The sequence below is a fragment of the Gopherus evgoodei genome, chromosome 7, assembly GCF_007399415.2.
Source record: "Gopherus evgoodei ecotype Sinaloan lineage chromosome 7, rGopEvg1_v1.p, whole genome shotgun sequence".
NCBI classification, from domain to species: Eukaryota; Metazoa; Chordata; order Testudines; family Testudinidae; genus Gopherus; species Gopherus evgoodei.
This window is the reverse complement of record NC_044328.1, coordinates 18,994,959-19,021,969: the sequence shown is the minus strand read 5'-3', so window position 1 is coordinate 19,021,969 and position 27,011 is coordinate 18,994,959. Positions and strand designations below refer to the sequence as shown.

The 27,011-nt window shown below is 39.4% G+C and overlaps 1 protein-coding gene across 9 annotated transcripts in view; it reads left to right on the top strand.

Moving 5' to 3' along the window:
* FGFR2 (fibroblast growth factor receptor 2) overlaps positions 1 to 27,011 on the top strand; it is a 102,140-nt gene that overhangs the window by 27,327 nt on the left and 47,802 nt on the right. For all 9 annotated transcript variants that reach the window (XM_030569806.1, XM_030569805.1, XM_030569807.1 and 6 more), the window contains 2 exons: positions 1,443 to 1,612; positions 10,658 to 10,781. In XM_030569806.1, coding sequence (XP_030425666.1) covers positions 1,443 to 1,612; positions 10,658 to 10,781 — 294 coding nt within the window. The remainder of the gene's footprint in view (positions 1 to 1,442; positions 1,613 to 10,657; positions 10,782 to 27,011) is intronic.

The window sequence follows — 27,011 nt, the reverse complement described above, 5'->3', positions numbered from 1 at the left end:
GAGAAGTAGAATTATTTTTCTAGACCCCTTTAGTCCTAAAAATTCCATGCTAATCTGATTGATTTCAGGAAGAAGCCATTGTAAAATAAATTAATATTTCCTACTGTTAAACAGATATTGATTTTTTTTTAAACAGGTAAGGTGGCTTAATTAAAACTGTGTTATGAAACCACTATGCAGTTTAGCCCAAGTGGTACACACTCTGCTTGCGACAACTAGATCTAGTGTAATAGAGATGTTAGGGCAGTTCAAAATTGAGTTGAACTGACAGTGTGTGGCAAACTGGTACTGTGCATGGCTTATATAGACAGTGCTAATAGACCTCCATGAGTCATGGGCATCAGCTATTATCTATTTATCTATGCGTGTGTGTGTGTGTGTGTGTGTGTGTGTGTATATATATAAAAAACATGTAATTTTTTTTCCAAACTCCGCATTCACAGGGTAAAAACAGACTGGTTTCAATTTTTTTTATCACATTTATGATTTTGGTACATGATATATTAAGGGCCCACTTTTTAGACACCAGAAGCCCTCTTGCACATATTCACATATGACATTTATTTATGTGTGTGAGCACTGACTGTAACTACAGATGGAAGTGAGTATCTGGAGGTCTAAACATCCATTTGAGTGCAGTAATGATAGTCATCCATGTAAATGTAGGCTTGCAGATATGTGAGCATTTTTGTACAACCACATTGGGCTTTTCTATCCACTGAAGTTTTGGTCTGAAGGATCTTGACAAACTCATGATAGTGAAGAAATCCAAAGGTTGCAACTTTGTCCTTGTATCATCCATTTTTTAAAAATCAGGTAACCTTTAATACAGTTGCTGCCAAATTGTGGCTGAATGCTGCACACTCTTCTTCCCACCTCCCCCCGCCCCCCCCCCCCAAAAAAAAAAAGGCCATGTCCTGATGAGAAAGCAATTTTGCTGACTTGAGTCTGGCTCTCCTCCAAATCCATACTGAGACCACCACTCTGCAAACCCTACACAGCAGAGTGTTCTTGGACAGGGTCTGCCTCTTGCTATTGGTGTACTTAACTGATTTGGCCACCCGCATCTTCTCAGATAATTCATTTTCCTGACATGGGAAGTTCTGTTAACTGAGCTGTGGCCAGTCAAAATACATATGCAAAAATGAATTGAGTCCAAATTTTCCCTTTGGCATGTAATGTCTCCCACTTTTAGATCCTTGTAACTTCTGAGACTTGGTGAAGTAAATTAGAGGTATAGTTCTCTTAATCATAGTGAGTCAGCAGCAGAACTGTGATTAGAAGTCAGAAGCATGTGACCCCCACTCATGTGCTAATTCTAAACGACACTGTCTCCCACGGACAATTTTTGCAAAGCCAGAAGTGAAAACTTCTGGCAGTGGGAAGGGAGCTCAGAACAGTTTGTAGATACTTATTGTTGAATATTTAATTTTTGGAAACAGGAGCGCCCTACTGGACACACACTGACAAAATGGAGAAAAGATTACATGCAGTCCCAGCAGCTAACACTGTCAAATTTCGTTGCCCGGCTATGGGAAACCCAACACCAAGCATGCGATGGTTAAAGAATGGAAAAGAATTTAAACAAGAGCATCGCATTGGTGGATACAAGGTAAGATTGCATTTTATTATATTGCCATTTCTCATCTGCAGTATGGGTCTGATCCAAAGCCTGTTAAAGTCAATAGAAAATCTTTCAAAGGACTTTAGATCAGGCTTTGAATCACAAAAAGTGTTCTAAAGAAAATTAGTTCATCTTGCCTTTCTTCTGTCTATTTTGGCCATTATTGAGCTTGCAAGCTCAGTTTTAAAACTTTTTTTTTTTTTTAACAGATTCAGTCTCAGAGAATATAAATATATTTGAAGATACTTTTGAGGGCTTATTTGGAAAATTAAGAGAAAAATAACTTTGCAGAACATGTTTTTTACAGATCAGATCTTAGCAGCCCAAGCTTTCACCTCTAGTATCCTGGAATATTCAGCGGCCTTGTTAAATACAACAAACTACATTGGTGATTACAGAGAGTTTAATGAACGAAGGGTCGGAAGTCAAAAGTTATTATTTTCTGTGGAGTTTATGGTCTGTGAAACTGAAATGGGAAGCAGAGTTTGAGGGAAAGTAACAGCAATTAGTTACTTACTTACAAGGCTTTGTTTGAATTTTAAATAGTTTAAGATAAGAAGTTTCAGTCTCAACTAGTAGTTACTGATTAAAAGGGAGGTTTAAGGGGGCCAGGTAGTGCACTGGTATAGTGCACTAACCTTTAACCTCTGGAGCAGGTCAGATCAGAAGTCAGAATTTGGTCAGTGTATCCTAGCCTTTGTTGAACATGAATTTGTTCATACACCAGATTGAATGTGTTTGAGGGGAAGTGTCTGCGCAAGAATCATAATTTCCACCTTGCCCCACAGCCCCAGGCCAGCTCTAATCCAGCATGGCATCTGCCACAGCCATGCTGCCACTGACTTCCTTAGACGCTTCTAGAAATCCCACCCCAGCAGAAGAGTTTCCAGACATGCGCAGGAGGCAGTAGTCTACATTATGGCAGAATCCTTGTCTCCTCCCACTCCCACCAAATCTATATACTGGGACTGCACAGTAGGGTCTTTAACGAATGGGGGGATCATGGCATTTGCCTTTAGCTAGTCTCTTCTCCCCTGCCTTCAAAAAAAAAAAAAAAAAAAAAAGCAAAGAAAAAAAGTTGTGATCTGCACACATAAGCAGATGGGAGCATAGAGGAAGTCTTCATTATGGGTGTATTTACAGGTAGACTTATGTAAGGAGTTTCCTCATCCTTAGCACAGTCTGTATCCAATTCATGTCAGCATCTCCAGAAAAGCTTCTGAAAATTGCTTTGATAAGGAAATGTCTTCATGGATGCAGAGACTTTCTTGAGCATCTAATTAGATTGTTTCATATTTCTTGAGTTGAGAAGTGAATATATTGATTTTGAGTTGTAAAACTTCTGAATTCAGTTTGATTTATGAAATTTAGTGTAAGTAAGTGTACAGCATAACAATGCCAAGGAATGTGGTAAATACTTGTTTCACTTTCTCAGGTTTTTTCCTCCTTTTGTCCTCTGGATTCATCATTTAAGGTATTTTTTCCTAAGAATTGGGAGAGATTAGCTTAGCTTTTTGTCCTGGCATTTCATCCTTCTCCTACTTTGTACCTAACACTGTAGCACTTTTTATTTGAGGATCTCAAAGCACTTTCACACATATGAAATAGCTGAGAGAAATTAAATTACTTACTCAAGGTGACACACTGAGATAGGGCTCGTATACATTACCCACAGGATCAGATATTCTAGACATGATAAATTGACCACTGAGCACTCTCCTCTTGACTCTGGTACTCCACCAGAGTGAGAGGCGCGGGCGGAGTCAATGGGGGAGCATCAACTGTCAACTCACTGCAGTGAAGACACTGTGATGAGTAGATCTAAGTATGTCGACGTCATCTCTGTTATTCACTTAGCTGAAGTTGCGTAACTTAGATCGATTCCCCCCGCCCCCATGTAGACCAGACATTAGAGGCAGAGCCTAGACTAGACAACAAGAGCCCAGATGCCCAGCTCCCTGCTCTAACCACAATGTACTTCTTCCCTACTCAGATTGATGTAATCTTATTATTGCTTTACAGGCTAAAAGATTAAGGTGCTTTGTCTTGAAATGCCCTGCTGTAGCAAGCACGCATATTGCCTCACGTGCTGTTGAGTCAGATCATCCCTATTGCAAAAATTTGTTTCCCAGGGCTAAGGAAGTCAGATTCTAGGCTCCCCTTTTTCTTTTCTACCCAGATACCCATAGAAGGTATCAGTTTTTCCAGTATTTGCATTTCCACAGAGTTAACTCCTAGAAAATTTCCCTAAACAAACATTATTTCTTCAAGAGTTTTCAATCTGATTTGCTTACTCCATAAATTACTGTTCCTTATTAGTGTACACTTGGCAACACCTTCTGTCTTTCACAGTACTATAGTGTGTTAATGAATAGGCTATAATTCGGTGGTTTACACCTTTCTTAGAGTTGTTAGAAACTGAAGCCAACTAAGAAACAATTAATCCTGTCTTGGAGCATAACAGTAGCCGTTTTTCAGTACTAACATTGCCATTGTTTGAACACTTTGCACCATGTGGGGCGGGGGGGAACATAGATATCTAGCCTAAAAATATTAAGTGGGGTTAATTAAATTTTGATCGTGTGTACAAAAATATATGTAAAAAATGCATATATACCACCCACCCACACAAATCACAAACACGTATTTTTGAAGCTGATATAAGACAAAATAAAGTATATTCCTATAAGCTTAAATCATAAAATATCCTACCCATTTTAAGATTAACAGAAGGAAAAAGAGGGCAGTATTATGATTTCTCATAGCAAGCATATATTAAATAAATGCCTCCAGATCATTTCGTATTCATCATTGTCCTTCAGTAAGCAGTCTTCCTACTTGCCATAATTATCTTTAGCCTAGATTATGACAGTGGTCTTAGTAAGCAGAGTAAATTGTGCTGCAAGATTGTGTTACAGAATGAAGTCAAAGCAGATTTTTGGGAGGTATTACACATTTATTCAAAATAATTCCTCGAATCAGAAAAACTTTGTGCTCTACCAACAAATAAAGCTTGGTATGCACTTTGCAACCTCAGTATGAATAATTAAGTAGGGCAGGAAGACATTTAAGACATGACTTTTTTTTTTTTTAATATATATATTGCTCCATATTCAACCAGGTATGACAGCATCTTATGCTGACGTTAGTAAATTGGATTGTATGTAAAGTCTTTCAGGGGCTAAAGTACATAAAAGCTTACTGCTGTAGAATTTCATACGCCAAGGTATCCAGAAAGACTTAACTGATCTAGAATGGTTAGAAGAGAACTTCCGCATCCACCATTGCTACTTGACATGACAGTCTGTGCTTTTTTTCTTCTGGCAGAGCCAAATAATCTGCACAGATATAAAGAGCAGACAAGAGGAAGGAAAATGTAAAATTGTTTACTGGTCCTCCATTCCTCCCCACATGCTTCTTTTTCCTCCCCTCTTGAACTAAGGAAACTATTATCTTTTCTTTTTGTTCTCGTTATCGCAATCAGATAGCAGTACCTAGTACTTTGTTCATCTGAGGTGTGTGGTGAGTCAATTTTCACTCAAGCCTGATAGCAGAATGGGTATCTGTGTGAAGGGAGGTAGGCTCCAGAAGGGAATTCCTCCACAGTGAGTAACTTTGCTTTTAAACACCTGGAAATATAACCTTTTATGGTTTTCATGATATCCTCAGAGTTCATATATCAAAGAAAAATGGCCCCTTACTTTTCCAAGCCTTTTTGATCCCCTCTGCCCCTCTGAAATGACTATGGTATTTGCTAGGTCATTTGAAGAGATTTTGTAATTTCTCAGTGTGTACTTTAAAAAGAAAATATACTCTGTGTGAGATCACAAGACCCTTTACTTTTCTGTACACCACCCAGAAAGCAAATTTACTTCTATCTGTTGTTACTGTTTAAGTATTAACAGGTGTTTGTTTTCACCACTGCGTTTTGATAAACTACATCACCACAGCCCTTTTCACACATTTAAGTTCAGCTTGGGTAAATATAGGATAAACAAATAGTTTTAAAACTGTAAGAACTGAAAGAGTATATAGTTTTTGCATGTACCTTTTTGCATTAGCTCTGTGGAACTGAGTATCAGTAGCACAGAAATTGTAAAATACTTTCATGCTATACTATTGATGCATGACTCATTGATCGGTTTCTGATACAGAGCCATGCTAGTTTCAGGGGTTTGGTTCAGACTCTCCTTTAATATTTACATTGTATTTTATTTTTAATCTGTGTATCTGAAACCCCATAAATTTTGGAAGGGTTTAGAATCCCAGTCCAAAACCTAAGTTGCTGACTGGACATCATCTTTATAATGGGGGCAAACCAAATCCCCAGATCTGAACACTAGGGAGGGGTTAAGTGCTTTGAAATCTGGATCTGAATTTTGTGGCTTTGGTATTAGTCTGAATTCACATCCTGTATGAGGAGGTAAAGAAACACAATATGTTTCAGCAATTTAGCTGATCCCTGGAACTCATTGAGGGGCTAAAAAAATTTTATGCTAATGAGTCATCTCAGTTATGTGTCAGCTCTAGTCATGGAAGGGGTTGTTATTAGAACATGGCAAAAACCTATTGAGGGAGCAAGTTTACTCTAAAAAAAAACAACAAACCAAAAGAACATTTGCCTGTTTTCGCAGTCTGGCAAGCATAGTGCAAGTGTAATGAAGAATATAGGGCTTGTCTTTGTGAACAATTTAATTGTGTAGTCACCACTATTGTCTTTTCTCTCCTCTATTTAGTTTCTCTGCCCAATACTTTCAGGGGAAGATAAGCAACTTAAATGATGCTGTCATCTTTTTAGGGCTCAATGCTCATTTTTCTACCCCTCTGTTTCCCTCCGACACACAGCTGTCTGCTCTCATTTTCACCATGTTACAGCAAACTTCGTCTTAATGTTAAATATTTCTCTCAATTTTGTTTTTCAGTGGAAAATTGGATTTTTGACTAACCATTTTTTTCTGTGAAATGACTGCATTTTGCAGATGATTTTGACTTTTTTGTTCAATAAACTAAATACCCCCCAAACTGAAAAGCTTTTGATTCAGAAAGCCTGCCCCAGTGCCTCATGGGAGTTGTAGTTCAGTTGGCTCATGCCTCCTATTTAATTTATGGGCTGGATTCATCAGCCAGACTACATCCCTTATGATGCACCATGGCTAGGATCTCCCATGAGGCACATTAGCAGCATGGCTGAATAGAAGTTTTTTATTTTAATTTTTTTTGCTGAAAACTCAATATTTTCTGTGTATTTATGAGTGTGTGTGTGTGGGGGGGGAGGCTCATTTTCTGACCAGCTCTACTTAATATTACTTTTGGTTCTATCAGCATTGAAACAGTTTAGATTTCCTATTAGAATAAAGGTGAATTTGTATGGTTTTGATATGGTGCCTTGTGAGATTCTATTTAAAAAAATTGAACTGGCTGTAATAGGACTAGGACATGAATCAAAAACTTGCTGACAGACTAAGCAAAAATAGTACTTCACTGATTTGGTTAGAGTGCTATTGGGGGTCATGCAAGGGTCACTGTTGGATCCTATTTTCATTAATGGTATTGTAAAGAAAATAGAAAAAAATTGATGTTAAGGTAAGGGGAGCTGTAAACACTTGAGCATAGAAAGAAAGTAAATGCAACCTGAAAAAATGCAAGGTGGTGTATGTGGGAGGAAAATACTGCAAAAGATGGCTATAAAATGAATAGATGATGCTTGGAAAGCAAAAATACCAAGATAAAACTAAACTGAGTGATGGATCATAAATTATAGACATCGGCTCGCAATGAGGTCTGGTTTCAAAACATTACAGGCCAGGATGTGATAATCCTTCTGTATACAGCTGCAATTCCAGAGTGTTTGTTTGGAATATTGGGGTACCCCAGGTCAAGAAAAGGCCTTGATAAACTGGATAAAGTGAAGGACAGTAAAGCTGGTATGCTGAAATAACTTGAAGGGACTCAAAGAGAGCTTTATGTTGGCATCACTAGAAATAGTAGGGTGATAATGGACAAGGAAATATTGAGGGTGGACAGTGTAAAAAAAAAAAAAGTTTCCCTAGCTAAAGATTAATAAACAGTGTATGGAATGTTCTTCCAAAGAGAGTTACTGAATCTTTGTCGCTGGAGTTATTCATATTCAGTGGTACAATTCACCCCTGTGAAGGCCAGCACAAGGCTTGTGTCCTACATAAGACCCACATAGGCCCGATTTTAAGTGGAAATTAAGTGCTGTTTAGATCTTGATCTGGCCTCCTCCACAGGGGCCAGTTTCATTCCCTGGTCGCCTTAGCTCTCAGGTTAAGATAGGTTACCTAAGAGTGTGTCAAATTTTCTCACCTTCTAGTGTAACAGTGTACAGCACTCAGTAACAAAGTGGGACCACCTCAGAAACATGGCTGACCTGTTAGATTCTAGGGATGATTATAGTTAACCATTCAGGTCAGTAATCTTCATCAGGAGAAATGTCCATCAATGCAGGAGAATAGCTTTCCCCATTCCATTTACAACATGGAAGCAGTGAGCCAACAAGATAAATCAAGTTAGCAGCCAAAAATTTGATTCTGTGACAAGATGTCATAAATGCTTTGGGCATCTACAGCAACTGATTAGTTTAACTTAGAGGCTTGAATTGTGTGTCTAATCTGGAGATACAATATCTCTACCCTCTGGGATATGAGAGGATATTTCCACTGTTGCTTTTTTATACTGACATCAGTTACATTCACGTTGTAGCTATAAGCCTGATTTTCCTATCAAAAGTTACATAATTGATGGTATTTTCTTCCCAAATTAATTATTTGAATAGGTGTTTGTTTTGTGGACCCACAATCTGTTTGTCCTGTTTTGATATCATCTAGGCTAAAAATTCTTGGTCTATTCTGGGAAATAATCCTAAAAATATAACTTGGAAAGGCAAAAAGCAACGTTTCATGTTTCTTCCTCCTAATAGAGGCCATGAAGTAGTAAAGCATCCAGGATAAATGGCAATTGCCAACATTATTTATTGGCAATATGACAGTAATATTCTTCCGACCCCAAAAACGTAATGTGCAAACTGCTAAGCAGCATAAAAATAGAATATAATATTTATTATAAACTCTTGATACTATGAAAAATTTGTAAATACTTAAGAGAACATTATTCATATAGAACAAATTAACAATTTTGCATAGAGCCAGCACAGAACCTATAGCAAAGTAACTGTTGTAGGTGTAGCAGCGTGTCTGCAAAGGTTTGAATTTCACTTGTAGGGGCAAATACTGAGCAGGCTTCATTGCCCATGGTAGTAGGCTCTAAGTACTTTTCCACTGCACTGGCAGATTAAACCAGCAGAGAACCAGTACGTGGGCACTCCATGTTCCCTGAACCCTGTGGAGCAGAGCTCCAAGGTAGTTCTGCGCACAGCACAGGTTGTAGGGGGAAATCTGGGCAGGCCTAGCATGTGATCACTATATCTATAAGTTTTATGAATCCAGAGACCTCAACCCCCACCTGTTTGGGAGCAGCAACAGCTTTCCAGATGCATGCTGGTCACTGTAAGCTAGGACTGAAGATTCTGGTCCCATACTCTGTGGCGTTTCTGAGTGGTTTGGTTAGTGTTCAGGCCATTCACATAGACTTGGACTTTCTTCCAGGATTTGGCCTTTTTAAAGCACATAACCAAAGTGACTATTTCCTGGTAGATAATAAGTAGCTGTGAAGGTACAAGGCAAGACAAAGAGTCCTTGACTGAGCTGATAGTTCACTTATATAAAATGCCTGAACCCTGGAGGCCATTGGTGCTGTCACCAACTTGAAAGAGCAGAAAGATATAAAGAAAACAAAATACCTTTTCATGTGCTTTAAAGGGCAAAGCTAAACTGTATGGCACCATGGGTACAGTATTGACAACACTAATCTCTTCCTGACAGATGAAGACCAGTATAATAACCAAAAGGAAAGTAGGATTTCATACCTACATATTTTCACTTGAGTCCTTACTAAGCTTCTTTTCTGCTGTATAGTATCTGACAGTATCGCTGTAACCCTTAAAAGTTATTCTAGAACACAAAATTGTGGAAGGGAGAATTCACTGTTTTCCATTTTGCATGATTAAAATTACTCAAATTCATGTTTACAGCACTTGACTTTTCTAAACATGGCAGGTGAGACAGGTGGAGGTTGTTGGGGATCCTGGGTAGTGAAGGGCAGACCTTGGATATAATTTTCATGATATATTTATAGTTCATAGAATTGAACAGAAATGTAATGACTCAATCTAAAAGTTAGAAAGTTTTTGAGTTTATCTAACTATATGGTAATTTCACAATACCATTTTGAGGTTTTTTTTTAATTCCGGCGTAATTTCCTTTTTTACCTTCCAAAAGTTGTCATTGCAACATTCAGATGGATTTATATTTTATATCAGACAGGAATTTTTAGAACTGTTTTCTTGAAAAGATTCTCTGTTGATATAAATTAGATTCCTAGAATAATAGATCTGCTTGAGTATGAATGTTGCACTTTGGTTTTTTGTTTTGCTCTATAACAACTCTGTATATGTAATGCTATGATCAGTGGGCTATAGAGCCTTTGATATCACTGGAAAAATCCAGCCCGGGCTGCTAAAGTGAGACATCCAATACCATCAGATAATTGTTGGAGGCAGATGTGAAAATGTCTTGGTAATCTAAATTCAGTTTCTAGTGGACTGGTGTCTATGTCATAAAACCATAATCTGAACTGGTACTAATTGTTGAACCCTTGTTGTCAGTTGAAATAGAATGGCTGAGGACTGAATGTGCATTGAAGACTATTTTTCCAACTTAAGGGTGAAGTATCTTGGTAAAGGAGGATGTGGCAGCATTCACTGCTATTGCCTATGCTGAAGCTGCTCTGTGCATAAATAAAGGATTTTGGTCTCCAGAAATGTCAATCCAGCACTGCCGTGGCTTTTTAAAACATTTGTGTAATGGAAACAAATATCTTCCTTTTATGTGGGAAAGACAAGTACAAAATTGTGCTATCAACTTTTAAAACACTCTCTTATTGAAATCCTATCAGGTACGAAACCAGCACTGGAGTCTCATTATGGAGAGTGTAGTCCCATCTGACAAAGGAAATTATACTTGTATAGTGGAAAATGAATATGGATCCATCAATCACACGTATCACCTAGATGTTGTCGGTGAGTAAAATTCTGTCAGCTACAAGAATTTTTTTTAAAGTAATGGCTTAATTTTATTTCTTTATTTAAAACTAAATGTAATGGATTTTTTTTATTAATTTTAAGGATGGTTTTAGGGTTGGATATAAGAATGTAACTTCTGTTCTTTGAGGCTATTTCTACTGCCTTGCAACTACAGCAAAACCTCACTGATCACACACCTTATACACAAATTCTCTCGCACACACTTACACTCACACAATAGTTTCCTTGCGTCTCAGCAAAGATGTGGTACCCAAGTGTATGAGATCTTATATTATGAATTTATTATTGTTATACAATATGCTACAGTAGACTTACAAGTGCATTATAAAGTGTAAATAATTCAAATCTCACTGCATTTGTCAGAATTGTCACATGGTTCTCTGAACTACTGTAATTATAGCTGAAAAACAATCTTCCTGTAAAGGGTCAGATCCTAATCTCTGTTACACCTGTGTAACTCTAGAGTGTTGGACCTGAAGTCAGTATAATTAATCTGGATTTACACTTGTGTAATGAGATCAGAATTTGGTCTGTGAAGTGCTGATATCATTTATTGAAACATAAAGGATAAATGTTGTGAAATCATTTAGCTGATGGAGAATTTTTTTTTTTTTGAAAATTCTTGTCAGTACTAAGGCCTTCATTTAGGAGAGCACTTAGGCACATGCTTCACTTTAATCATGTGCTTACGGCTTACTGACTTCAATAGGATCGAAGCACATGCTTAAGTGCTTTGTTTAATTAGGGCCTAGAATCTCAGGACCCAATTCCGCCACACATACTCATTCTGAGCAGTACATACTTAAGTAAGTAATGGTACTCAACATGACTATGGTGATAGAACTGGGTCCTTAGTTTCTAACATATGTGAAAGTAGCTCATGCTAACACCAGATGGTGAAAATGATGTGGCCATCTGAAGCTTAGTGAATAAAACCACTGAGCATTCAGCACTGAAAAGTAACTTTGGGCAATTGCAGGCCAGTTCTGACTAGAGACAGGTGGTCCGTTCCATCTCCTGTTAAATCAACAGGAGTCTTAGCATTGACTTCGGATAGGGATCAGACCAGCAGTGACCCATTTTTGTCATTTCTATATTCATTCATTGTATTTATACAAATAATAGTGCACCCATCACATTTTCTCTGGTTACCTGTAAGTGAATTAATAAAAAGCAATGCTGCGTTTAGATCACAACTGTCCAAATCTGCAAAAAATTCAACCCTGCATTCAGCTGTGAATACAAATACTTTCCAAGAATACTTAGAGGGTGAGATTTTCTAAAGCATCACGAGGGTTTAGGAACATATCCTGTTGATGTGGGGACTTTTGAATTTCCCACCCTGAGAGAACAGAGGAGCTTCACATCTCTTCAACAAACTTGACCTATCTGACCAATAGAGACAGAGAATGCCCTCGAAGGAAGATGTCCTTCTCCCAGACATTTAAATTTAAAAAATTAGTTAATCTGAGCTGTTTAGCAGATCACTGCTGTAGCTTTGGTTCATATGAAGGGAGATGCAGTTTCTTATGGAGCTAAGACCCAAACAAATGTTGGGCCTTTTACAGCACTAGCAACACTTCGTAGTCTGCATAGAGAGCACATTCATACAGTTGAGGTGAGCTAACTTAGTGACAAAGCCATTTTTGTTTGAACACTTGTTTAAACAAAGTTTATTGAGGGTGCAGCACCAACGGCTGCCAGGAATTGTAGTAAATTGTATTACACATGGCTCCATCCTTTGCAGACCAGCTGGTGAAAGGGTGCAGTCGAACCACATTAGCTCACCAGGGAATGCTAGCAAAGTAAGAACAGAGTGGTACTGATTTCTGTAGTGATTTTCTTTTCCCTTCAAGTCCTGGCTTTGTTCCACTTTGCTTGAGGTTACAAAATGTTTGTAGCAAGTCAAGGGGGGAAAAAAAGGACCCTTTTAAAATGCCTGGAATTTTCTTAGCTGAAGTGAAACTGATTAAAAGGCGCCAAAACTGGCCAGTTTCACATTGACTGTGAACCCTTTCACCCAGTTCTCTAGCAAATGTGTTCACCATGGATAATGCTGTCACTTGAGTAAATATTTGCCAGAAACCCCTTACCTCCTCTCCCCTTTAAGCCTTTTCTGAATGTCATGCATTCAGGAATATTATGCAGAAGTTTATTTTTCCTGGCAGTAAATCACAGTGGCCTGCATGAATGAATGGAATGGTAACAAGGATTATGTCATTTATATAAATGTCTATTCCTTTCCTATAGAGAAGCAGAAAAGTAAATAATGAAGCCAAGATTTCAAAAAGTGATTAGTGATTTTTTGGTGCCTCCATGTTTACGTATTCACTTGAGACACCTCATTTCAGATGATGGGGGCTCAGCACTTTCCAAACACCAGGTCCCTTTCATGTGACTCGGATTGGGCACCCAAAATCAGTAGTTACTTTTGAAAGTGGCAGTTCATGTTTTTTGGAAGCTAGACATTTTAGCATTTAAAGTGTGCATAATCATGTTAGTCCCCTGTGTGTGTGTGTGTGTGTGTGTGTGTGTGTGTGTGTGTGTGTGTGTGTGTGTGAAATGTTTTTTGGGGGATGCATGTAACTGCTGCATTTCTAGTTTGACATAAAGTCCTATATGTGCATGTACAGACAGACGTTTGATTCAATGTCTGCTGAAGCCACTATGAGTCTTTGAATTGATTAGGACATTGGATTAGGACCCTTGGTTGAATGCATGTGGATGGGATTGCTGGAAGGGGGGTCAGGCAGATTTCTGTGGCTGCTGAGGTACTGAAAGCCACCGCTGAGTGTGGTGGTTGGGCAGGAGGCAGAGTGGAGGACTGAATTAAGCCAAGCATAGAAGGTGACCTCTGTCAGCCCTTTTCTATTGTATTGGAGTATTTCTACGGAAGTTTGGTTTGTTCTATTCTGCTGTATACATTTTCAGCTCTCATAGAGTTAAGGAGGGTTGTGGATGTGTGTTGAGAGTCAGTCATACTCCTTGGTATGTTTAGCCATTGGTGATCACCTCTCACAAACTTCAGACCATAATTTTCAGCCAGGTTGTAAGCTCAGAATGTTTGAAAACTGTCAGCTGAAACTCTTTTGAAATAGATTTTCCTAAATGGTTGAACTGGTTCCAGAGTTGATTTTTGGTGTAAGTCATAAGGAATAGTATTAAACATGGCACTCTATCGTAATAAAACGAGCAGCTGACTGTACGATGTACTGTAGAGAAACCTCTGATTATGTCACACTTTTTTGGGAGGTATCCCAGCAAAATTCATGCCAAATAATGACACAATGCTAATTGGGAATATCCATTATTACTCGAATCAAATAACTTTCCAAACCCTGAACCCTTTTCACACATAGAAGTCCAGAGCCAGCAGAGCATGAGAGGTTTTCAGTCAAAATGTAGGTGTGAAGTATAGTCATTTTTACTTGTAATTACTTGGAAGAACGTTATAAAATAAGGACTCAGTTGGCTCAGACATTCTCATTCAAATTTACAAACCTGGCACACAGTCAGACTGAATTTCTTACAGCAAGTGGGAATAGAAATAAAAGTAGCAAATTATTAGCCATCCATATATCGCAAAAGACTTGGCCATATTTACAATGATAACTTCTAACTGTACAGTAGAGCTGGTCAGGAAACTTTGATGGACAATGTGATTCTTGAAATGTTTTGTGATGCCCCACCTCCACAAATTTTTGACCAGCTCTAATGCAATTCACATCACTGCAGAGAGTCGAGCAAACAGAATAGACACCACATTAGCTTTCACAATGGGACTTAAGTGGTCCCTGGGCTTTGGGTTGGTCTTTTGCCAGTGGGTGAATTTCACCCTGAGAAAATTAGGTTGCAGTATCAGCAGATCATGAGGATTTATTACAGGCCTGACACATTTTTTAAAAGTTCTAGTATAGCTCAGTTGTTTTACACACACACCTTTTCAACCATCCATCTCACCTTGTAAACCAGGAAGTGTGTTTTCTGGAAACCAATGCTCTTTCATCTCTGTGTCTCCCACTCTACTCTCCAGAGCACCAGGAAAACATCAGTGAAAGAGTTAGTTGTATTGTCAAAGGGCTATCATCTTTTATGATCTTCAAGCATTAAATAAAACCCTACATGGTACTTAATGTTACCACAGAGGCGGGAGAAGGCGTTAACATCATGTAAAATGTGACTGTGCTTATTTTTGTTGATGGCAACAAAAAGTTGAGTCCTGAGGTTTGATAGTGGACACAGAGCTGTATGTCTGGGACTCCATGGCCTGTGGGAAGGATTCCATGCCCCTAGAGATCTCGCAAAACTCCCTGTATAAATCACTATGTTGAGCTTTATCTAGAGGAGAATAATTATATTCTTATTTATTATGGTAATGCCGAGAGCTCCAAACAAGATCAAAGACTCACTGTGCTAGGCATCGTATGTACAAATAGTAAGAGTTGACAACTGAAATACGTAAAGGATGGAAGAAAGGAAGTATTATCATCCCAGTTTTATAGATTGAGAACTGAGGCACAGAGAGAAATTAATTTACCCTAGGTCTCACAGGAAGCCTGTGGGAAGCCAGGAATTGAATCCAGTTCCAAGTCTCCTAGTCCAGTGCCTTCAATTATAAGACTATCCTTCATTCTTGTAAATTTTAGCTCATCAGCTGTTACTAGAGTTCAGATGAATTACCTTTTTATTCTGCTGCATTTAATTGCAGGTAGAAACTTTTATTTATAGGAAGCTCACAAAACAGATGCCTTCCATGTATAAAGTCATTCAGTCTAAAGGGAGAATGATTGGAAATTACAGTTATCATATACCAGTTGTATGTAGCAAATTCAGACTATAGAAAGCAACATGGGAACACAGCAGCGCTGGGGCTTTTATATAATTACATTGTCATTATCACCAGGGTGTAGCTTGGGTAGCAGTTACTCTCTTTAAGCATGGAAATAATTTTACAACTAATTGAATTTATATTTTAACAGAAAAAAAGAGAGATTCACTGAACATTCAGGCTGTAGGTTGCAATTTGTCCTATGTAATGTAATTATCTAGGGAACCAAAGATTGGTTAGGTTTCAGTTTAAGTGCTTGACATTATCTCATCTACCAGGTGTTATAAGCAGCTAACAACTGATCAACATCCTCAAAGAATGTGTAGGAAGACTATGCCGTTTACTATAAAATTAATAGAATTTGTCAAAAACACCTTTTGTCTTTTTTTAAAGGTACTATTGCAACCTGTTTAGCTGGTTATTAATCAGTCCTAAATTATCCAGTTGGCTCATACTTGTGGTTCAGTTTTTGTTTAATAGAATATAAACAGAAATGCAGTTGAGTACCTTTAGCTCTACTCTATTACCATAATTACTATTTTCAGATGAAAATGGTGGCAGAATAACTTCTCCATGAGGAGCCATTTAAAGTGTTCTGTTAAACACTGTTCTGCTTAAAACCCTTTGCCCTGATCCTGCAAAGACTTATGCCTGTGAGTAGTCCCATTGTCTGATGTGTGTAAAGTTACATACTGAAGTCTTTGCGGGATTAGACCGCTTATTTTTTGAAGCAAATTTTCTTAACTATGTTACGTTATTAGACCATCGAAGATTCTAAACAGCCAATCTGCTTTTCACTATTGATGATTGTTTTCTTTTTTGTATGTCTCTTTGGGAATGAGAATGAACTTCACTTTTGTTTATAGTCAGGTTCACTTTCAGGTTCTAGTGTGCTGTAATGTTGCAAAAAACACTGCAAGGGTGTTTTTTTTGTTCCTTTTTAAAGAGGCATATTTCCATTTTGTTGTTTCTAAATTCAGGGAAACCTATCCATTGATCTTAGATTTTGTAAACACCTACTTTTCAGAACCTAAGGGCCTATATCCCTTCAATTTTTATTTTTTTTAAATATAGTATTCAGTTTATATGTAGGAGCAATAATGACTTAAATTGTCTAAATTTATAGCTTCCCCTCTGTATCATCCATGTCTGGCAGGAGTTAAATGTATTACAACCAAGGTAAAGGTATTACAACCCAAGCCCAAACTTGCATTTCTGGCAGACATGAATGAAAGTTGTTGACTAGATCTTTACATGAGCATGCTTCAGCTTGACATATTCACCTGAGTGCATGCAGCCTGGGACATGATGGGACAGAGACTGAAAGAATGAAGGAATACATACTGCCCTCCGGTATTTGGTTAAAATGAGAAGGAAAGAAGGTTTTATTCACTGTACTCATAAGCCTGACTGTGGACTTGTTATTATTATACTGCAGTTTATCCATGCCTTCATAATTAAAGCTATCAGGAGAAAGTGTTGGTGCTCCATCTTTCTAAGGCAGATGAGTTAAGTACCATGCAGTTTAATGGGTGAGATCTCTTGGATGAGATGTGGAATTCTGTGGGCACTGCAAAGACACTAAAGATATAAAAGGAGGTTTTCCCTGGCAGCCTTCATGCAAATAGCACTCTGCACAACAGGGAGTAGAGGGGACATGTGCCTTTTACTCCAGATGTGGCTGCATTTCAAAAGTGTTGAGGATTTAAAGTCATTAGATTAGATCATCATTGGATTGCTACCATTCCCAAGGTGCTTTAGTAGCAGGTGCTGCATTTTAAGCATGGAAGTACAGTTAAAGCTGATTTAATTAAACTTTTAAAGCCCCATTTTAATAGCCCTATTAAAAACCATAGTTTGTGAAGAATTTTGGGATATTTTAGGAGGAGAAATGCTCTATAAATAAAAATTGATTTTTCCCCCAGATTGTTCTTTGAAATATTTCATCCATTCAGGTCTACTGAAGAACAACATTGTTAGTGTTAGAAGTAGAGCTGAATGGAAAACTTGTAATGACTGACTACTTGTATGTTTTTCTTTTTGCACAATGTTGGCAAGCAGATTGCAAAGTTCTCAAATGTATTAGTTATTGGAAATTATTTCTCACCTTCACAAATTATTCTGTCATAACAATAGCCCATGAACAGCTTGCTACAAATAGTCTTGTCATAAACAGATAAGAAAAGTTAATAGCACAGAAGTACTTTATATCTCTTTGACTATAGAGGGTTAACAAGTTCAGTGAGCCTGGCTGTCACCTGACCAGAGGACCAATCAGGGGACAGGATACTTTCAAATCTTGAGGGAGGGAAGTTTTTGTGTGTGCTGTTAGAATTTGGTTGTTGTTCACTCTGGGGCTCAGAGGGACCAGACGTGCAACCAGGTTTCTCTCCAGTCTCTCCAATACAGGCTCTTTATAGTTCAGACTAGTGAGTACTAGGTAGATAAAGCGAGTTAGGCTTATGGTTGTTTTCTTTATTTGCAAATGTGTATTTGGCTGAAAGGAGTTCAAATTGGTATTTTTGCTGAAAAGATTTTAATTTGTACTTGTATACTTAGGCTGGGAGGGTGTTCCCAGTGTCTATAGCTGAAAGACCCTGTACCTATTCCATTTTAAATTTACAAAGATAATTTTTACAGTTTTTCCTTCTTCAATTAAAAGCTTTTCTTGTTTAAGAACCTGATTGTTTTTTTTATTCTGGTGAGACCCCAGGGAACTGGGTCTGGATTCACCAGGGAATTGGTGGGGAGAAAGGAGGGAAGAGGGAGAGAGAGGCTGATTTCTCTCTGTGCCAGGATTACATTCTCTCAGGAAGAGTCTGGGAGGGGGAAAGAGAAGGAGGGAGGAAGGTGAATTGTCCTCTCTGTTTTGTGATTCAAGGAGTTTGACTCACACAGTGATCTTCCAAGGTAACCCAGGGAGGGGAAGCCTGGGAGAGGCAAGGGTGGGGGAAAGGGTTTACTTTCCTTGTGTTGAGATCCAGAGGGTCTGGGTCTTGGAGGTCCCCGGGCAAGGTTTTGGGGGGACCAGAGTGTACCAGGCACTGGAATTCCTGGTTGGTGGCAGCGCTACAGGTTCTAAGCTGGTATTGAGCTTAGAGGAATTCATGCTGGTACCCCATCTTTTGGACGCTAAGGTTCAGAGTAGGGAATTGTACCATGACAAGTCTCTATTTAAATTTTAAAATTCACACTGTTGGTTAGTGTTGTGAGCTAGCTGGTATTGTTTCTCTTCTCTGGTTGGATGAGGCACATTAATAACCAACGCAACTTAAATTTCAAATGTCAGTTTCAAGTATAAATTTGTTTTCAGTGACTATTTGAGCATTTGATCTTAACTTTTTTTTTGGCTGGGTATTTGTGCTAATAGAGGTACTTGGGTTTGAATATATGCAGAATACTTCCATGTCCACATTCACTTTCAAATTCAAACAACTTTTTTCTGCTCTTCACTCAGCTCTACTGAGATGGCATTTCCATCAAATACACTTGGCTCGGAGGATGGAGATGATGCTTCTGAACCTCAGGGGAGGAACGTGTACATCTGTCAATTAATGTGCACCTCTAGCATGAGGAATGTAGTTTGTTTGGGTTATTTTTTAGTAAACTCGTAAACAATTGATAGATGTTCAGGTGACTGGAAATAGCTCTGGTGCTTTTTCATGCAGCTGGTTACCTGTGAAAGCTATGCTGTCCTGCCCATTAGAATGCTTATGTTAAAAGTCAGACAAATCTAGAAGGGAGATTAATAGCTGAAGAAGATTACATGGGAGATTTGTCTTTGGTACATCTATAGATGTAACAAAGACTTTGTATTTCTTTGGTACATGCTTTGTCTTTGGTACATCTATAGTATGTTTGGGCCCAGACACGGCCAGCTTAAATGTTTTCTATTAAAGCTGCTTCAGTTTTGTTTGTTGAAGCAGTGGAGTTAAGTTAAAGGTGATGAAAAAATACATGTTTGCAGTTGGCCCATCTAGGAGCTGCTGTGCCTTCCCTGATGAGCCACTAGGAACTGTGGACATTTCACACTTTTCGGGATCTGATCCAATATTTGGAACAGACTATAGATTCCATAGTGCAGTACAGTAAGAAGCGGGAGAAATGTGGAAACATAAAAGAACTCAAAGAGTTTTAGTGGTATTTTCCTGTCTACTTTGAAGGCAGTCACATTTCAGGGAAGGGAGAGTGTGGAGATAGAAAACATGGTGGAGCCACACTAATAATAATTAATACTTTGCATTAAATCTCACAATACCTATGTGAGTTAGGAAAATACTATTATCATCATTTTACTGATGGGGAAACTGAGTCACAGAAAGGTGGTGGTTTGCCAGAGTTCTACAGCAAACCTTTGACAGAGTCATATATAGAACCCAGCCCTGTGCTTTCTCCACAAGACACTCCCTTCATCTCCACCATCATTGCCATTATTAAGTGGTTGCGTGCTGACTGGGGGCTCACTGCTACCCACAACACAGAACACAAGGAGCTCCCCCAAGGAGCTTTATGAAACATCTGGAAATGGTCTGGACAGTAACATTTTCCCCACTTTCCAGCCTTGTCCAGGAGAAGTTACATGCTGCTTTTCACATTCTCTTGAAGTTTTTTAGAAGAAGCAAATCAGAAGTAATTTCAGTGGAAAGCTTTTCATTGTTCTGCTTCCCATGTTTTTTTCAGACCAAAATGAGGCATTTCTCCTTTGCTCAGATGTGTATAAAGCTGTTGCTTATACATATAGCCTATCAGGGATACCACACGTGAACTCCTAGGCGTAGTAGGGCAGATGTGAGTCTTTTTCCAGCTAAGACACTTCCTCACTCTGGCAAGGCTGATGAAATGCGTACTGTGGCAGACTAACAATAGGGTGTTGCACTAAGGATAGTCTAGTATTAAGTATTACCTTGTGTTGACAACTTAGCATTTCAAACAAGAACATTCATGTTGCATGCTTCAGTTCTTGACTGTGTCTTGACCTGTCTTTTTTTTTTTTAAACCCTCTGTTACACTCATGATTTTAAAGAACAGATTTTATTTAATTTTGATATGACTTTTATAAGGCCCTGATCCAAAGCCTGTTGAAATCAGTGAGAATCTTTCCCCTGACTTCACTCAGCCCTTATAAAAGTGACATTTTTCCATGTAGTGTCAAGTTCCACTTTATTTTGCTACAGCTGTCTTATCCCCACCCTGCAGGGAGCTAGTGAAGTTTTAGGGCTTAATCCTGAAAAAGTTTAGGCACATGGTTAATTGTATGCACCTGAGCAGTCCTTTAGGAGTCAATGGGAGTACTCAGGTGCATACAACTAAGCACATGCATAAGGATTTGCATGACTGAGTCCTTAGTCTTAATTCCCCTTCATGCCCTTACATGTCAGGGCTCCCACCTGGAATAAATCTTGAGAGTTGCAAGCACTGACCAGAGTCTTACATTTTAAAAAAAAAAAAAGCTTCACTGCTTGAAAAAACACAGCAAGGTGCTGGAAGGTCTATGGTAAGTGTTGCTATTTACACTGAGCCACTACAATTAAATCTAAACACACAGGGTGACATCAGTGGGAGTTTTGTCCACATAGAGAGTGCCAAAGAGGGATCAATATTTCAAGTCTGAGGCGAAAAGTAAAAGGAAGAACAAAAGAGTTGAACACATGAGTCATTTTTGTAAAGGGTAGAAAGGTATTGTCATTTTCTCAACTGACCTGGATGTGATTACTTTTAAACCAGGAAGACAGTTTTCAGATGGCACAAAGAAACACGGTGATAAATACTTTACTGCATACAGTATATCAAGTGCTCCAAGTTTTTGTAATGACATTATATATTTTAAAACTATCATTGTTTAAAAATCACAGGTAACCCCAGTGAAGCCATTCAAGCTTTTCTTAAAGTTGTGAGTCTCATAATGTTACCTAGAACTCTTATTCAGTAATCAACTTTAGAGGAACAGTATTGCCCCTAACTCTCCAGTGTGGTATTCCAGTTTTATGCCAGTGTTAACTCCATTAGCTAGTGTCAAACCAGAGTACTTCAGTGGATGGTTAGGCCCTGAAATTAGAAATGTCAAAGCAGTGAAACAGCAGCAGAAAGAAACACCCCAGTCTTACAAAACTGGAGCCACTAAACTTTTGCTAGGTTGGAGGAACAAAGAAGATGGCGAAGAAAACGTAGGATAAAGACTTTAGTCCCTGTCAGCACCTACATGGGTAGACCTCTGTGCCTGCATGAAGCCTCTGACTTCATTAGGGCTTCTCGAAGCACAGGGGTCCTCCCACATGGAAACAGTTGTGGGATTGGGGTCTTAGGTATTACCTCTTAAAGGAGTGTTGAGCTGATCAGAAATGTTGTATACAGAGAAAAGAGAAGAATATGATCAAAGGATGGAGGGCACATGTTTCTCTAAAAACTTAACAAAACAATAATTACATAATAAAAACATCTTCTAACAAGTCCATACTTATCGTAACTCATAAGAAACTGTTGCTGAACAGTTAAGCTGTTTGAATAATTAGTAAAAATGCATTGAGGAACAATTATTTTATCATAGATGCCAACACTGGTAACAAATTATATGACCAGCTCCGATTAACTAAATTGGTCCAAACCAAAATCCATTGTGCAAAATCCGTAGTCCATTCTGCTTATGAGTTGCCTGTGAGTAAACAGCTCTATGGCAGGGATATTCTTTCCAGTGTTGGTAATATTTTCTTTAGTTTACCATGTGATTCTCTCCAGTTTAAATTACAGAGTGAATGATTATTTTATATATAAAAATAGAGCATTACAGTTCATCAAAGCTTCTGAATTGGGTATAAACAGAATGCAGTGCTTTGTGAAACGAGAGAAACCAAACTGATACGCTGCTGGTCGAAGCTACTCAATCCCTGGTTCAGTATATATATATAATATATGACATTAAGTACTAGAAGTACTTGCCTACACCTGCTTAGTTGTCGCTAGTCTCCTGAAGCAGCAGCCATCCCTCAGCTTTACTTCTGCACATTATTGAGCAAGTGCAATGGAATGAATAGTGTTTTCCTTCTAGCATTTCAGTGACACAGGTCCCCATAAAGCATTGCTTAGTTCTGGAGTAAGGAAATTTAGGCATGGATTGCCACCGTATGAGCATACACTGAGGGAGGAAATCTCTGTGGACAATCTGGCCTGGTCTACACTACGCATTTATACCGAATTTAGCAGCGTTAAACCGAATTAACCCTGCACCCGTCCACACAACGAAGCCCTTTATTTCGATATAAAGGGCTCTTAATATCAATATCTGTACTCCTCCTCAATGAGGAGAGTAGCACTCAAATTGGTATTGCCATTTTGGATTAGGGTTAGTGTGGCTGCAATTCGACGGTATTGGCTTCCGGGAGCTATCCCACAGTGCACCATTGTGACCGCTCTGGACAGCAATCTAGAGTCGCATGCACTGACCAGGTAGACATGAAAAGCCCCGTGGACTTTGAATTTCATTTCCTGTTTGCTCAGCAAGGAGCACTGATCAGCGTGGGCTCTACGGGAGATACTGGATCTGATCGCTTTATGGGGAGACAAATCTGTTCTATCAGAGCTCTGTTCAAGAAGTCAAAATGCCAAAGCATTTGAAAAAATCTCCAGAGAGAGGCCACAGCAGGGACTCAACACAGGGCTGCGTGACAAGCATAACAGAAAGCCAAAGAATCAAATGGATGCTCATGGAGGGAGGGAGGAAGAAGGGGACTGAGGACTCCAGCTATCCACAGTCCCCGCAGTCTCCAAAAAGCATTTGCATTCTTGGCTGAGCCCCCAATGCCTGAAGGGTCAAAAGCATTGTCCCGGGTGGTTCACGGTATATGTCGTCAATTTACCCCACTCCGCCCATGAAAGAAAAGGCAAACAAATCATTTCTTGCCTTTTTTCATTGTCTCCGTATGTCTACTGCATGCTGCTGGTAGACGCGGTGCTGAACAGCAGCATCCCCTCCTCTTCCTTTCCTGATGGTAGATGGTACAAAAGGCTTGGAAACCCTCCTCATCATCCCGTGACTGCTGCTGGCTGGCCTCGGTGAGGTCGGCCGGGGGCACCTGGGCAAAAATGGGAATGACTCATGGTCATTCCCAGCAGATGGTGCAAAAGGATTGAAAACTGTCCTCTTCATAGCAACTGGGGGCTGAGCTTCTCACCCCCCCCTTCATGTCTAATGATGATTCTATATTGCCTGGACTATCATAGCAGCGGGAGGCTGCCTCCCCCTCATTTTATCTCACTAAAAAGTCAGTGTTTCTTATTCCTGCATTCTTTATTACTTCATCACACAAATGGGGGGACACTGCCACGGTAGCCCAGGAGGGGTGTGGGAGGAGAGAAGCAACTGGTAGGGTTGTTGCATGGGCACCCCCTAGAATGGCATGCAGCTCATCATTTCTGTGTGATATCTGGGGCTCTGACCCGGAGTGGCTGTGCTCTCTGGTTCTCTAGTACACTTGCCCCATATTCTAGGCAGGACTGACTCTATTTTTAGACAAAACATAAAGAAAGGAATAACCTGGGGAGTCATTCCCATTTTTGTCCATGTGTCCCCGGCTGACCTCAGCGAGGCCAGCCAGGAGCACCCATGACAACAGCAGACGATACAAAAGGATTGATAACTGTCATTGCCAATTTCCAATTGCAGATGGTGCAAAAGGATTGATAACCATCGTCGCCAGTTTCCAATTGCAGACTGTGATATAGGGCTGGTAACTGTCTCTGCTACCTTGCAAAGGCAAATGAATGCTGCTGTGTAGCGCTGCAGTACTGCGTCTGTCAGCAGCATCCAGTACACATACAGTGACAGTGACAAAAGGCTAAACAGGCTCCATGGTTGCCATGCTATGGCGTCTGCCAGGGCAATCCAGGGAAAAAGTGCGCGAAATGATTGTCTGACGTTGCTTTCATGGAGGAAGGACTGAGTGATGACATTTACACAGAATCACCCGCGACACTGTTTTGGCCCCATCGTGCATTCAGATCTCAACCCAGAATTCCAATGGGTGGGCGAGACTGCGGGAACTATGGGATAACTGTGGGATAGCTACACACAATGCAGCGCTCCAGAAATCCGCTAGCCTCGGTACATGGACGCACACCGCCGAATTAATGTGCTTAGTTGGCCGCGTGCACTCGACGTTATACAATCTGTTTTAAAAAAACGGTTTCTGTAAAATCGGAATAATCCCGTAGTGTAGACATACCCTCTGAAGTTTCTCTTAATCATCTTGCTAGTTTGATCCCTCCTATGTCACTCTACCTAGGAATATACAGCCCGTGATCCTGCAGATCAACTTGAGTGCAGCTGGGGACACAGGGCCATCTGAACTCTCCACTCTGGCTGGAACTCCCATGGCCATAGCTTCCCTCAGAGCCCTACTTGAAAGAAGATTCCCCAATTTGCTGGAGCAGAGAAGGCTCCAGCAACAATTAATGCAGCCTGAGGCTTCATTAATTTTTGGACATATTTACCATTGATAGCTGAGGTGTTTGGCGATGGACAGTGGACGTCTCCCATGGCCTTTCTTTTTCATCCCTTTCCTTCACATCCCTGGGGCCCTCTACAGCATCCAGAGTGAGGGGCATAGAGGTGTGGAAATTAGGATGAAAACAGCACCCTTCACATGCACCAACCAGCAAATTTGTCCGTGGTGGATCTCCAACCTTCCTCCTGGCCTTTAGAAACTCTTCTGAAAATTCATCAGACCAAGTGAATTGTAGTCATATATCTTAGGGACTCTTTAAACAAAGCTTTCTAATGTCAGTTTTGAGTGCAGAAGATAGGCAACTAGCTTCTGAAAATGAACTGTTAATCAGAATTAATATTTTAAACTATAGCAACAGAGAATTAAAATGATCAGAAGAAACAAGTGCCCACATCACAAAAACTCTGTCAAAGTTGGCAATAAATAGCATGTTTGTTACAAGGTTGGAAAATGAAAGACAGCTAATGAAGTCAAGACCAAACATGAGTTTAGGGAGATCCTTGAAAAGGCAGTGAACTAATGTTCTTCTGCAACTTGTAATTAGCAAGCCACATTTAGCAGGTGACTGATCTTACTGAAAATAAAGGTGCTTACATAATAGTGCTGATAATGGCGGGAGCTTTGAGTATCACTCACTCTTGCAGACTCATCTCAATAGCTGCTGCTGAGAAGCTGCAGAGGTACTCACTCCACTCATGTCCAGGAAAGGAAGAGGCTCCAGCACAGTTAGGGTGATCAGGCAGCAAATGTGAAAAATTGGGAAGGGGTGGGGGTAATAGGAGCCTATATAAGAAAAAGACCCAAAAAATGGGACTGCTCCTATAAAATCAAGACATCTGGTTACCCTAAGCACAGTCATCTGAAGGGGCAGTTATCTGCAGGACAGATCCTGTATCTGTTGCTCTGTAGAGGGAAGAGATCCGGTGTCCTTCCACCCCCCTCCAACCCCGCACCCAGAGCCTCAGGTTCTGCCGGGTCTGGGAGATCTCATTTCCTAACCAACTGCCTTCCAAAGTGATGTTCTGCAGGAAACTCCATAAGGTATATCTCGTGGACTTTTCTGAACTTCCTGGCTCCCTTCTGCAGATTTCTCTGCTGGAGGAAGGCAATCTGGCCTGATGCTTTAATGTTAATAGGTTCAGTAATGCATCTGTTAAAATATGACCCTTTCTTATAAATTTGTGGATATTTTTGTTTGTTTCCAAATTGTTTACAATCTCCGTCATTTCAGATCTCAGTTCTATTATTCACTTCTATTTAGGCAATCCAACAAACTGGGCAGGGGAAAACAAACTCTGAACATATTTATATATTGGTATGTAATTTAGATATCTTAACTTTGAAATAAGGCATTATCTACACTGATGATCATTGTGGCTCTGCCTCTTGTAAAGGAAGTGATTGAACTCTAGTGAATGATTGACTCTTTAGATGTTGACCAGAAACCTACTTCTTTGGAAGGAGGAATAGGCTTTTCTTTCTTTCTTTCTTTCTTTCTTTCTTTCTTTCTTTCTTTCTTTCTTTCTTTCTTTCTTTCTTTCTTTCTTTCTTTCTTTCTTTCTAACTCTGAGTTACTTATTGCCACATTCTCTTCAGTTACTGAGAATGAGCCATGCTTTCTGTTTGTAAAATATTACAGTGTTTGACTTCAAGAGGAATTAGAAGGAAAGTAAAATTTAACATGCTTTTGCTCAAATTTATATTTTTCTAGCATTGGACTTCCCTAGTTCCAGATCATTTTAGAGAAAAATGTATTTTATTATTTCAAAGCGATGTAATGTGAGTTACTAAAAAACACTTTAAGAAAGCAGAATTGGTCTTTGAAATACCCTGTAGACCTGAATTTTCTTCAGTAATTAAATATCTGAGGGTTTGTGTTAA